The sequence below is a fragment of the Lycium ferocissimum genome, chromosome 4 (assembly GCF_029784015.1).
Source record: "Lycium ferocissimum isolate CSIRO_LF1 chromosome 4, AGI_CSIRO_Lferr_CH_V1, whole genome shotgun sequence".
NCBI lineage: Eukaryota > Viridiplantae > Streptophyta > Magnoliopsida > Solanales > Solanaceae > Lycium > Lycium ferocissimum.
In genome coordinates this window covers 44,148,122-44,163,457 of record NC_081345.1, presented here as the reverse complement: position 1 = coordinate 44,163,457, position 15,336 = coordinate 44,148,122, and the positions used below count along the sequence as shown (strand labels likewise).

The 15,336-nt window shown below is 36.2% G+C and overlaps 1 protein-coding gene across 1 annotated transcript; it reads right to left on the bottom strand.

Annotated features, from left to right (window-relative positions):
• Positions 1–8,561: 8,561 nt before the first annotated feature.
• LOC132053196 (reactive Intermediate Deaminase A, chloroplastic) lies at positions 8,562–13,511 on the bottom strand. Its single transcript, XM_059445112.1, has 6 exons — positions 13,279–13,511; positions 11,708–11,823; positions 11,564–11,608; positions 9,835–9,908; positions 9,686–9,735; positions 8,562–8,907 (listed from the first exon to the last, which is right to left on the bottom strand). Exons 1-6 carry the CDS (start codon positions 13,457–13,459, stop codon positions 8,813–8,815), a joined length of 561 nt encoding a protein of 186 aa, XP_059301095.1. The 5' UTR covers positions 13,460–13,511; the 3' UTR covers positions 8,562–8,812.
• Positions 13,512–15,336: the final 1,825 nt, after the last annotated feature.

The following is a 15,336-nucleotide window of genomic DNA, read 5'->3' as shown; positions in this document are numbered from 1 at the left end:
TAATATTGTGAACCTTCAACCAAACTTGGAGTTGAGGTAGTGCTCTTGTCTACGTTTTACGCTGAAGAACCAGATGTTTATTTGCCTCTCGATGACACGGCTACCCTTTTTGATGTTGTGAACTTGTACCACAACAACTTGGTTGACGCACAGAAATATTTAGTGTTTTTTTTTGTGTTCCTAATTAAAGGAGTTGTGTTTCTTTGGTATTTGCACCACTGACCACTTTCCGGTTATCAAATTTCCATCTCTGAGGCCTTATTTTTAAATTTTGTGTTTGTATAAAATAAAAGTTTTTCTTAAAAAAAAAAGTGTCAACATTCAACGTTAAAATTGTAGCATTTTAATTTATTGCTTAGTTGTAGGATTGTAAAATATTCAATCCATTTTTTCCTTGTTCATAATCGAACTTTTCAACTATATCTCAAGTTAAATGAACTTAGTAAATTTAAATTGTTTTCTAGGTCTCGTGAACTTCACAATAATTATTTTTGCTTATGAATCTTATTTTCAATATGTCAAGTCGTCATTGAATTTATGTACATTTTCGCACATGTCTTCATTTTTGTTTTGAAAACATTAAAATGAGGTTAGGAGTCAAGTTTGCTAAGGGGATCGAGTCAGGCCGATCATTTTTTTTTTTCCGGAGGGGGGTCGGACTGTTAGTTTTTGGAATTTCAAAGAGGAAATAAGGTTCAAATTATCATAATATACTAAAAGTGGGAAGCTCCTAAGTCTAAAGTTAAACTACGATAATACCCATCAAAAGTTGGGTGACCAATTTGTCCTCCACGAAGAAAAAAGCTTCTATTAAGGACTAACAATTTCAACTATACTAAATCAACTACATTATAAGAACTATTAAATCGTGCTTTACCATTAATATTTAGTTATTAGGTATTCTTTTTTTAACTTCCACTAATAAGACCATGGATTATAGTATTCCGTAAAACCCAATGCATTAACCAAACGTTTCTTCTTCTCTCAGAACATGAAGCAATCAAGGAAATTAGTTATCCAATATAATAAATTGCATTTATCAGGATAATATTACTTGGTCGTTTCAATTTGTTCTTACTGTTAGAAATATTTCTCTTCAACTAATTTGAGACTCTGACAAAATGAAAAGACTGATCACGAAGATTAAATTGATGGTGTCACGCCCCGAACCATGGCCTGGGCGTAACACGGCACTCGGTGCCTGACTGCATGTGACCGAGCGAACCAACTGGCTGGCTAGATCAACATGTGGTATAACTGTAAGCTGAATATAAACACACAACATGCTGATCTACTAAAGAGTCTGACTGAAATATCATAAATGCGGAAAGTACTGAAAAGTCTGCAAGTATAAATGAGTAGCCGACAAGGCTAACACATAAAAGCCTGCTAACATCTGACTGACTGGACTATAGTCTACGAAGCCTCTAAAGAATACTGAAATGCTAATTGTTTACCGGGACAAGGCCCCCGGCATACCTTACTAACTGAAATACTATAAAGACTGAAAAAGAGGGATAATGCCCCGAAAGACTGGGGCTCACCAATAGCTGATACAAGATGTCCTAGCAAGCAGAATTGTCAACCTGTAAATCGTTGCCTGCATCGTGAGATGTAGGACTCAGGCAAAAAGGGACGTCAGTATATTTGAATTGCACTGGTATGTAAAACTAACTGAGAGAATATATATATATATATATATATATATATATATATATATATATATATATATATATATATATGAAACTAGAAACTGGAAACTGTAACTGAACATAAGTACTCCCTGTTCTGAATGAGAAACCACCTGTTTATCTGAGTAATAATCTGCAGCCTCAGGCCCAATATATATGTGCACAAGCTGCGGCCTTGGGCCTTAATGCGACCTCGGGCCTAAAGATGCATAAAGCATAAACTACGGCCTGAGAATCATACTGCAATACATGATGCTGAAATACTGAATCATACTGAGTTACATGATACTGGAATACTGAATAGGACTAGACTAAGACATGTATTCATAATAAATTGATTTGTCATAACTGAGGCTCATGGGATATTGAACGAATTATGAAATTATGTCATCTAAAGAATAGAAGTTCTACAATTAATCATGAAACTTGGGCATAATTACTTTTCGAGGCAATTTGTAATAGTCATAAAGAATGAGAAATAGGGAGAATCATAAACATTCTCAAACGTAGAGAGTTAGCCTCACATACCTTGACTCTGGCCTTTAAAGTGTATCACAATGTTCATCACCTCTTTCAAAGATAATCTATGACAATATATATATCAAGAAGAACCAATATTAGCACTAATGCTCATGTTTTAGTCACTTAGGCATTTTATCAAACACCTTATGGGCATAAAACTTCATAGCCCTTATTAATGGTGTTTTCTTCACACAATTCCCATTCTACTACTTCTAGATGATTCTACCATCCCAAATAGATGTAACTAACACCATTTTTCATCACCTAAATGATTACAACAGTCTTAAGTCAACAACCTAAAACCCTAGCATAGTTCATATGATTCTCTTTATCAAACCCATTTATTATTCTCCCAAGAACTCATCAATTCACAACTATAAATGATTAAGGAGTAGAAGCATTACCTTTTTGAAGTTCAATCCTCTTGAGTTGGAGTTCTATGGTTTCTTCGCTCAACAATGATGTTTCAATCACAACTCTATCGATAGAAGGGTTTACATAAGTTAGAAAGGGATTAGAGACTTGAAATCAACTTAGAATCATCATAGAACTTACCTTGGAGGGTTTTTGAGGCTTGGGACCTGTTCTTTCTTTCCTTAGGATGATTTTTCGTGAATAGGGGTGTAAGGGAATGAACTTCAAGCTTAAATATAAGTTAAAACGGAAAATATGAGGTTTTGACCCGAAAACCCGACCCATCCGCGCCACACGTCTTATGCGGGACCCTCTAGTCAGACAACATGATTTCTCATGCTAGTTCCATGATGCGGGGCCAATGCATGCACCCCCACACAAGACGCGTGTCCAACGCGGGTGGCCCGTGTCGGCTTCTGCGCAATGTTTGGTAAAATGGGCATAACTTCTTGTACAGAGCTCCGTTCGGGCTCCACAATACACCATAGAAAAGGTATTTCAAAGGACTACAACTTTACTATTTTAAGCTTTCTCAAATTCTCAACGAATTTTCACGAAATTGGGCTGGAAGGCAGACTTGCCGTAAACTTAGCCGATTCTATCGAATCTTAAGCACCTCACTATTCATCTTGATTTCAAAACAACTATTTCCCCCCAAACTTCCTGATAGTACTTCACATGTCTAAAATACCACATTAATACTCATTTAGCATATGCATACCTATTCTGAATTCACGGAGTTTTACATTGACGCGTGGCCAACACGCATGGCCTGCAGCTCTGAGTGTTTTTATGATGCTCATAACTTCTTGCTCCGATCTCCGTTTGGACTGAACTTTATATGGATGGAAAGGTATTTCCATGCACTACAACTTTCATTAAGGGAATCCAATTTCCCAACTAATCAAGGGGTTATGATTGACAAAATTAGGCCCCTTTCTAAATTTTGTTTAACTCTGTAAATACGAGTCGTACCTTAGTCTGAGGACCCGAGATGCTACAGATGGATTGAAGTTTTAGCTGGGTTTGCACATATATCCCTGATTGCTTCTCTGATTATGCTTTCTCTACCATTTTTTCTTTGTTATGTCATTTGTTTAGCCTTGAAATATCCTTCTGAAAGGATTTTGTGTGATTATGTGGCATTTTGTGCTCCTAATGCTTATTTTGTTAAAATTGAGTCAGAGATGAAAATTTAGAGAGACAATAATAATGGGAGAGAATTTTTTCTACTTTGTATTTCAATTCACAGATTGTCATTGCCATTAATCGGTATTCCGCCTCCGTTGACGAGCGTGAGACAAGGTGTTGCTTCTTGGTTTCCATGATATGGGTGAATTCCCGAGGGAGATAAACCAATCAGTAAGTGATTTTCGAGTCAACGGACATCCGCCTCAGTCTGAACCATACCATCCGTATGACTGGAGATCACAATGCCTTGTCCTAGGTTCTTCTTTAAGTAGCACACTACATGGAGAGTTGTGTTCCAGTGTGTTTCCTTTGGTTGCTGCATGAATTGCGACAAAACATGCATGCAACATGATAACTCAGGTCACATAAAACTGAGGTATATCAATCTATCGACCAGACATCGGTATGGTTCCGGATCTCCCAAGTTGGCTCCTTCGACCTATGCCAACCGTGATTCTATTCCATGGGAGTATTGATTGGTTTAGCTCCCAGTAATCCTGTAACACTCTGTAAATCCGGGTTAGGTGTGAATGTGTTAAATGAGTATTAGTATGAGATTTTAGCCATATAAAGTCACATAGGGATGAGTTTGGGTGAAAATATTTGTCTCGGAATCAAGACGGATAGCGAGGTGCACAAGATTCGATAGAATCGGCTAAGTTTTCGATAGGTCTGTCTTCCAGCCTAATTTCACGAAAATCAGTTGGGAATTTGAGAAAACTTAAAACATGAAAGTTGTATCTCTTTGAAATACCTTTCCAACGATATATGGTGGAGCCGAAACGGATCTTTGTATAGAGAGTTATGCTCATTTTATTGAAGCACGCTTGGCAGGCCCCAAAGCGATCTAGGAGCTCGCTGAGCGAGTGCCAAACCGAAGCTTGAGCTTGCCCTAGAGGTCGCTCGGCAAGGTACAGAGAGAGGGGTGAGCTCGCTCAGTGAGCCAAGGAGTACTTCGCCCCAGGCCTATAAAAGTGACCCTTAGACGATTTTATGTCATTTTGGACGTTCCAACTTCGTTCTAAGGCCCTAATTAGCCGTTTTTCTCCTCTCCTCATCCTCCAATGTCAAGGTAAGTTTAGTATAACAATTCCTAAGCAATTCTAACATTAATTCATGATTAGTAACATGATTTTTCAACCAAAACATAGGATTTCCAAGGTAAATCCTTCTCAAGCGATTCAAAGTTAGGGTTTTGACGTTCTTCGTGAAAGAAACAGTTTAGTTCGTTAGATTGGAGCGATTACATGTATGTAGGGATTCTATATACATGTGGGAACATTTTTGTTCTTCCTCACGCCACGTTAATTCATAAAACCCTATTTCTCCTTAGAGTTAGAGAATCATGCTTCAGTTCATGAAATACCTCAGATACAAGTTAATTATATATATGTATTGTCATGCTCAATCATGTTTCAGATAATCGTATTCATGTATATCATTACGATTGTCATGAACCTTTTTGTAATCCATGAATATCTATACTTTGAATCCCATGGGTTCTCAATTACAAGTCATGAACCAATATTACTCTACTCTATGAGTTATGCATGTATTCATGTTTCATACAAGTTATATTATGTATCTATATACATGTATATTCATGTTCATGTTTTTGGGAGTTGCACAGATTACCGAGAAGGCTCAGATAGCTTGAAACTACGTATGCCAGCATAGGGTAAGGGTCACTCCGCCCAGTTAGGACGACACTTTCATGTATCCCCTTACGGGATATTTTATGGATCCATTCATGTCATGTTCATGTCTCATACCCCGGCAAGGTATGAGATGGCTTAGCTGATCGGACACAGATCAGACGCCATGTGCTCACGTGGTGGTTACATGTCGGTCATACTAATGCTCTCCCACTTAAAATATTTTACTCATGTTACATATATATATATATATATATATATACACACACACACATTCATGTCAGATGTTACTCGTGCTAATGTTTAGCTTACAGTTCAGTCTCAATTCCTATTATTTCATGTGCCATGTTTATTCATTCAGTTGCTTTACATACCAATACAATTCAAATGTACTAACGTTCCTTTTTCCCGGGCCTTGTATTTCACGATGCATGCATTGATTTACAAGACGACAGATCTGCTCGTTAGGACTTCACACGTATCAGCTATTGGTGAGCCCCGTTTCATTCGGGGTGGTATCCTTATTTTACTTTCATGTTATGTCATACGGTAGAGTATGCCGAGGGCCTTGTCCCGGTGAATAGTTTAGTATTCAGATTCATGTCAGAGATTTCATAGACTAGTTTAGCATGTCATGTCAGAGACTCAGTGGTGGTTAGCCTTTTCGGCTACATATTCACAATGTTCCACACTTATGTTTTAAAATTATTTGCAGTATTATTATGATGTCACATGCTTTATTCAGACTTTTCATGTTTTAACTTATATTCCGCGTCAGTTCATGTCCCGTGTTAATTCAACCAGCCATATGGTTCGCTCGGTCACATGCAGTCAGGCACCGAGTGTCGTGTTACGTCCAAGCCATGGTTCGGGGTGTGACAAATCTAGACTCAGAGATTAAATCCGACGCATATTTCCGTTGACAGAGAAATAACCCAGTTGGTCCACGTGCAACTTCAACTCCCAAAAAATACTTCAGAGGGCCAAATCCTTCATGTGAAAACATGCACAGACATAGTCTTTGAATCGTTCAATGACATTATGGTCATTTTCGGAGATAATCAAGTCATCCACATAGACTAAGACGTTAAGTTGCATACCTCCTCGGTGCATCGTGAAGGGAGAATAATCATATAAACTTCCTCCGTAAGGTACGACTATTTGAACCCATATTTCATCAAAGCACTTGACAATTTTTGCCGTCAGACTTGTACTCGTTGTAACGAGGGATAACTTTGAGAGTTGGAGTCATAGGTGTGTCTTCTTGGGATACCCCTACGAAAAGGCTTGTTTGAATATTTAGTCTCAAGAGACGTGGACCTTTATATTCTCTCTCCTACAAAGATTTCCTATGTCCGATCGGATGTTCGAAGGGCATACTAGTGCGATGTAGAGGGTTGTTTCCAAAATTTCGGGGGAAATTTTATTTATGGGTGTTGTAATTACGATCAATCCCCCTTCGGTGGTCTTTAAATTTTGCATATAAATTTTGCCTCATATTTGTGGTCTTTAAATTTTGCCCTTTGCAAAAGGCATTATGAAGCGTCCCCGCTCGTGCATAAAATAAAAAAATAATTTGTGAGGGCGGGGATCCCGGATCCAATCAATTCCTTCCTCCTACTTTTAGTTAAACATAACTAAAAGTCGAAAAAAATTTAAACTTTGCCTTATAAGGCAACGAGTTTATAACGCTTACCAAAAAAAAAGTTTTGGTTTATAAAGATGCTTTAAGGATTAATTTCAAATACGGACTTGTATCTCGCTTTGTTTAGATTCTAAAGAGTGTACATATTTGAAGGCATCGTAAAGATATTATGAGAAAAAGAAATTAAGACATCACCGTCATAGGTGTTTGTCTCTGGAAGTGTTTAAACAAAAAAAAAAAAAAAATACATATATATGCTTCAAGACAAAGTTTGCTCATAAAAGAAGAGTTTTAAGATTGTATGACTTATCAAAGTTAGAAACGATGAATATTTAGTCTCAAGAGATATGGACCTCTTATATTCTCTCTCCCCCTTTACTTTCCACAAGCAAAATGAAGAAGGGTTTAAGAACTATGTCTGATCGGATGTTCAGGTGGGCATACTAGTGCGATGTAGAGGGTTGTTTCCAAAAAATTTTGAAATTTTATTTTTTAAAGATTTCAAATATGAGGGGTAAAATTTAAAGACCACCCCAAAAGTAATTACAGATACGGCGTTTTGTAATTACACATAGGGCTAACTAAGTTCTACTCAGTTTACACCTTTGAACCAAATTGTTGTCAGAAGGTCTATACTTTGAACTGATGGAAAAATAATTTAAATTCAAATGTTGACTTGATTCATCTATAAATCCATAATGTAATCCTTATTATTTGACGTAGAATTGGAATTTATTTGATAGAGAGAAGACAAAGAGCACTTTGATGCTAGTTGAATGATGAAGTGATGTGGTGGACGGATGGAATTCCTCCATCTTAAATCAAATATATCGAGTTAAAGAGTCCTGGAAACGAAGAAATTCTTAGTGGGGAGTGCTTCCACCCTAAATATGCCTACACATCACAATCTGAATTAGTCGGGTTAATAGGTTCCGAAAACCAAGAAATGATGAGTGATGAACTAGTGCAAAACAAACTAAGTAGAAGACAAACACCCTTAGATTTCTGTCTGGCCTATCGACTAGAGAGTTGTAAAAATGGACGACCAACAAAGGGTTCACAAGCTTGTTAATTCCCAGCTGAATAGGATTTCATACACACCTCTTGAGACAATTCCCTTTTTAACCATGATTAAGTGTGAGAAATTTCTATACAAAACATATGTGATTCATCAATTGGTCTGATATAAATACCCAGCGTTGATAAATTTTTACCTCTTGTTTATGTATCTCATGCTTGTTGAACACCCTTTTGTTTTACTTTCTAAACCAGGATTTGAAGTCTAGCAAGAAGCAGAACTTGTTAATGACCCCGGTTTTGAGTCAAATCATAATACCCTCCATCAATGTTGCACATCTTTTTCTCTACTATAATGGGTTCTGTTCCTTCTTTAACGTTGTCCCTAATGTATAATCAGGCTCTCTGCAAAGACCAAACAGGGTATAGTAGGCTCAAAATATCAATAAGTTTCTCCTTCACAATAGTGTAGCACAATCACATTTAATATTCATGGCCGCTGATTCATGGCCACTGAGTTACAGTATGTTCTTAAATAGCGTTTAGTCTCAGCTCTGGGAAGTTGGAACAAGGGCTCCCGAACTAATAGCTAACTTTCCGCTTATTAGATCTAACAAATTTAGCTAGGAAGTCAAAAGACTTTCTCCTTATCAGAAGTTGAACGCGTTAAGGGGTGATCATAATGCTGCTATGCAATCGACTTCAATCTTTGCATTCATTGGGAGTGCTGCTACCTGATAAGTTGCCCGAGCTGGTGCAGGAGATGGGAAATCTGCAAATAGCTACGTTAGAGTTACGTATTCTCACATCGTATTGAATACATGAAGTAACATGCTAAAGCAGACATTCTTTATAAAGTGCTAGTTTTAGTCTATAAAGTGGACAAGTATTTAATACTGTATTTCCTTCTCTTGTATGCAAAACAGGCTTTGATTACTTTCTGCTCTTTCTTGCTTCGGTATATTTTCTTCTCAGAAATTAGCAATTCCAACTATCACTAACAACAAAAATGACCATACTCTACATACACTTTGACTTGGAGAGTTCAGAACATTATATGGTCACTTTTCCTATTCCAAAGAACATCAATTCCGAGGTTTCTAACATAGCTAGCACAAACCAAAAGTATATACAAGCAGAGCTATCAAGTGCTGAAGAAGTTTTATTACGTCATCTGAGTACATATGGTCCATTACAAACACTCATGGTTGCTAATCACTTCTACCTTTCGAATTGTCACATATGCAAGTGCAAACCAGTAGACCTTCAAATGTTTTAGGCCAAGTCTCTCTGATATCCCTAACATAATTACCAAAAGGAAACTAGGAAGGATTTAGAATGAGCCTTCATGAAACCAAACAAGAAGTATGCTATACTTTTATTGTGCTTAAATTTGTTCAGGTTTATCCTTTGTTTTTAGTTGAGTGTTCAACTCTTCAAGATGAGCTTTGCTAGTGAGAAACAAAGGAAAGAATGTCATACTGATGGAATGCTGCAAAGCAAAACAATATACAAAAGCTGAAACTAGTTTTGGCAGTATCATGACTCACATTTAGCATAAATCTCATTCACTTTCTTGAAGTCGTTCAGATCAGCTAACCTGTAGAGAGAGAATTATTCAAAATTAATAATCACAATTCAAGACTATAATGAGAGCAAAGCCCTACGGGGTGGGAGAATAAATGACAAAAGATCATACAAGATAGTTGTCTTAACAACTGAGGAGTAGCTAGCGCCACTTTCTTTAAGTATCTCCCCCATATTCTTGAGAACCTGGATATATTAATATTAAGCTCAAAGATCTTAGAGTCAGCATTTTGAACTAAAAGGATGGAGTATTGACAACTAAATATAAAGCTCAAATCAAGAGCTGTTATTTGTCGGCAATCTACTTTTTTTTTTTTTTTTTAATGGAGAAAAATGAGCAATTACAAGAAAATGCAGAACAATTTGTGAAGTTGGCTCTGCACCTGCCAGGCTATCTACTCTTCTTTTACGTTAAAACTTTTAAAAACAAGCTCTAAGTTATGTCTTATCCCGAGAAATGCAAAGGTCAAATTATTCAATATGATGATGGCTTTAACTACCTCTTTATATCATGTACAATTCGGAATGCATGACTACTCAGAATTATGAGGGTTGAGATTCATATAATATAGAGTATAAAAAGATGGGGAAATTTCAATAATGTAAAAACTAGCATACAAAATTACACTTGCGTAGCCATACTTTTAAATTACACCCCGCATAGCCACTTTTTCACGATATACAACATTATACAACAATATACAACTTTATATACTTGGAGTAGACAATGTATCAACCTTGTATAAAAGTGTATAGTGTTTATACTCACTTTTGCACTTGTATACAATATTATACAAACTTATAGAAGAGATGTTTACATTTACATATGAGGAGTTTATATGACATGTATAATAGGTGTTTATACACACTTCTACACCGTATAAGAGTGTATAATAGTGTGGAAGCTGCACATATTCTAAATTTGTAACAATCACTGATATTTGTGTTATACATGTAAGCTATAAACTTAGGAATATCACATGAAACAATTCACTACATACAGTTGCTTTCAGCAACGATAAACAAAGCCACAAAGCAACAGCAAAGCTATAAAAGTTGGCTAGCTCGGGTGAATAAAAAAATATTGGCTAATCCGGGTAAATATTTCCTTCAAAGTGTCATGCAGTGTTATTTTCCCTAAGCACCCTCCAACTGTCATGAGAATGATATCTTCAGATCAGGAGTGGCAAACGGGCGGGCGGATCGGATATGGGCGGGTCAAAAACAAATTAAACAAAAACGGATAAGATACCCAACCCGTCCATATTTAACACGGATAAAAGGTTAACCAGTGTTTCAGGAATAGACAGGTGAGACGACTCCCAGAAAGCACAAACTTATGACAAAAGCAGACAAATGGGTATTGATAATAGGGATGGATATCCATGTTATCCATATGGATATCCATTTTTAGCGGATAATATCCATAGTTGATCCATTTTTTAAAAGTCAGTTATCCAATCCATATCTAATCGGTCGGATAGGATGGTTACGAGTTCTTTTTAACCATTTTGCCAGCCCTACTTCAGATACATAGTTAAAGTTGGAGAAAGAGTTCCATTCTCAAATTTCAAACTATCACTATTTAGGATTAAGCAAAGAAGTCTACTTTTGGGCAGCACATTTCTTCACTATGATTTGCAACTGTAGGCAAGATTAATCTTCCACAAGACGATAACGCATACAAGCCCAAGAGGAAAGAGTCATACCACATAACACCACATGCACCTCCTAGATTAGTTTATTTCCAAATAATATCCAATAACTATTAAGTGGAGCCACAGCTTTCAAGTACTGATATTAGCATTCTAATGACGAGTCACGGCTAAGTACAAAAATACCTGCTCTGTTTGATCCTCCACACTTTCTGAGACAAATTTCCCAGTCTGCATTCAATCATAAGTTAGTTAAAGATAGCATAAAACAAAGGCACCTGATGGAATTTGTACAGCATTTGCAATAACTGATGCGATAATAGCACAAACCTCTGGAATAAGACCCAGACATCCAGAGACGAAAACAAAGTTATTAGCTATGATGGCTTGAGAGTATGGCCCTAGTGCTGCCGGAGCCTTATCAGTGTGAACGGCCTCCTTTATACCTAATGACATACAAATGTTCATTAATAAGGTAAAGAACTCTTTGAGAAATGAGTTAGAAAATAGGAAATTTGATGATGTGTGTGTGTGTGTGAGAGAGAGAGAGAGAGAGAGAGAGCGCAATTTCTCTAAACCCTTGTATATTTATAGATATAATGATGCCTTATAATAACAACTCCGAAACTCAAGGACTGACTTTGCCCACAAGTTCTATTCACCAACAATACAATGAAAGGCTAATTACAGATCATAAGTGGAATGGCAACATAAAAAGTAGCAGCAATCAACAAGATACAATTATCGAGTAAAAATTCTTTACACATTCAGCTTATATAACTTGAGAGCATTATCTAGTTAACTTGTTACTTTATCAGTTGTATCCCATTCACCTGCAGAAAGCAATTAAGTGTCAATTTTTTTGCATACAAGCATGAAAGTTCTTTTTTCCCGGGTAAGATAATATAAGTGTTTCTTTTTAAATTTTAAAACATGCAAGGTAAACAAAAAGAACATATTGCTTTTCTGAATAAAGATTATGGTCTATATTCAATGTTGTAAACTGAACTCTAAGCTCAAATACAAGTCAGATACACATTGCAAATTCCATATAACTAAATACATAAAAATAAATAATCAAACAAAGAAAATGTCATAAATCACAAAAAAATTCTGTAGCACAACATCAAAAACTATATCTCAAATCCAAACAAGCCCGGGTTTATTTTTCCCTCTATATCCATTCAGAAGCAACAAAACTCATCCATCAGCTAAAAAAATCCCAAATTTTATTAATATCTACATCAATATTAATGAATCTCCTAATAGCCATTCCCCTCTATTGGGCAGTACCAAAAACCAAATTTAACAAAAAAGAAGGAAACAAGAAATTTAAGTAAATAGAAAGAAAAAGATTCCATTTTTCTCTCTATTTTCCCCTCCTTGTTTTCTCCAAACATCAAACTTAGAGCCTGTTTGGATTGGCTTATAAGTTGTTCAAACCAGCTTATAAGCCATTTTTAACTTATTTGGGCGTTTGACAAAAATAGAAAACAGCTTAAATTAAGTTAAAAAATGTTTAAAATAAGCTAAAATCAAGAAGTTGCTCAACCCAAACTTATTTTTTTTTTTTGGGAAAAGCCATTTTGGATTGAAATAACTTTACCCTTTTATCCCTTATATTTTCTATTAATTCCAATACTATCCTCACTTCTAAAAATGCCATTTCAAGACTTTTATCTAAAGTTTTCAAAATAACTTTCAAGACTTAAAACACTTATGCTTAAAAGTCATTTTTTTCAGCTAATCCAAACAGGCTCTAAAACTGTAATAGTGAAATCAAGTATAGTCATAATTTGTTTTTCTGCCACATTTTTTTTTTTTTCAAATATGTAATGGAGGTTCTTTTTTTTTTTTTTTTTTTTTCGGGGGGGGGGGGGGGTGGTTGGGTTGTGACTTACTGGTATTAGTGGAAGTGCTTAAGCAAGCAAAGGGTTTTGATTGAACTGGTGAAGACCCACTAAACTTTGCACCAGCAATTGATACACAGCCTACTCCGAACGCTAAGGGAGCACGGCTGCGTAAGGCAGCAACGTCTATTGCCGGCATTTGGAAACGACTTGCTGCGGCTGCCCACGTCATTTTCCGATTCTGCTAATGCTTTTTCTTCTCTGTGACCTTTTTCTGTTTCCTTTTGGTTTGGTGGTATATTTTAGGAATGTTTGGCATGGGCTACCGGTGCTATAGGCCCAAAGGTAGTATCTAGGCCCATTTATTGTGCAGCTCTCTTGCAAAAATAGCCCGCACTGGCCATTTGTGCAGCCATTTGTTGGCACGTAATTGAAAAACGGAAAAGGCTTAAATATGTCATCAAACTATCGAAAATAACTCATCTATACCACTCGTAAGTAGTTTTGGCTCATTTATACTATAACCGTTTTGACCAAAATGGCTCATTCATATTTTTCATTAATTTAATCTAATTTTTTATTAATTGGGATTTAAAATAACTTTCATTTAATTAAACAACGCACTTTAAGGCTTAAGCACTGTCATATGCTTTATAAAGCCACTTTTTTGAAAAATGGCATGAATGGCTTTTTTTACTGAAATCAAGTATAGTCATAATTTGTTTTTCTGCTACATTTTTTTTTGAAATATGTATGGTGGTTTGGTGGGGGGAAGGAGGTTGGGGTGTGACTTACTGGTATTAGATGAGTGGCAAGCAAAGGGTTTTGATTTTAGTGAAGACCCACTTTTGCTCGATTGAAAAATAAGAATGCTATTGGAGTACGGCTGCATAAGGCGGCAACGACCATTACCGGCATTTCAAAGCGACTTGCTGCTGCTGCCCACGTCATTTTCCGATTCTGCTAATTTTTTTCTTCCCTGTGATCTTTTTCTGTTTCCTTATTGGCTTTGGCTTATTATTCCCTTCCTTTTGGTATTGTGGTATAATTTAGGAATGTTTGGCATGGGCTACCGGTCCTATAGGCCCAAAGGTAGTATCTGGGCCCATTTATTGTGCAGCTCTCTTAGAAATAGTACCCTTTTTTTGCGCGGATCTCCTTCATTTGGGGTGGTGTTTAATTTTTGTCCTTCAAAGTTTTACTTTTATCCTTCAAATTGGTGGCCTTTAATTTTTGTCTTCTGTCTTTCCAAAATTCTGCCTTATACAAATTTTGCCTTAAGGCAGAATTTTACAAATCTAACCATGCAAATTTTAGCTTTGGGCCTTAAGGCAGAATTTGCAAAACTGGCCAAAGGTAGTATCTAGCCATGCAAATTCTGTCTTAAGGCCCAAGACAGAATTTGCAAAGCCAGAGGACAAAAATTAAAGACCACCCCCAGTGAAGGGCAATCCTGCAAATTGCCCAAATAGTAGCCACTGGCCATTTGTGCAGCCATTATCGGCACGTAATTGAAAAATAACCACTATTATGGAGTTTCAAGTTATAGAAATAAATTTCGTGATAATATCCCAAAGTTTTGTGGTGGAATTTGAGCTTCGTTGAAAGTGGCTATTTTTCAGTTATAGAGGCTGAAAAGTGTGCATATATGAATTTTACCTACAGCTTGTTGCTACTTCATTTAGAAGAGAAAAAAAACGTTTGTTGGCCACTTATAGCAATGAACCTTAAAATATATGCAACGTTCATTTAAATGAAAACATAATGTTATTACACTATTCAAATACTAATAAAATTACGCAAAAAGGACTCGTAATATTCCACTTTTTCTTTTCATTTCCTTTTTTTCTCCAAGAACCGAACTTAAATGCTAATATTGAATCAAGTAAACAAATCTAATTTATGCTTAAATAAATTGGTTGCATCATATATGATGTATATATGCTTTGTCCATTGGATTCTCTCAATCTGGATTTTTAACAAGTTCATATGAATCCCTTGATTATTCTTCAGCATCAAATGGATCAAATTTCAAGCTATTCTATATCATTATTCTTTGACTATTTTAAGTTCCATGCCTAGATTAAATTAGTGAAACTCTTGGTTTGT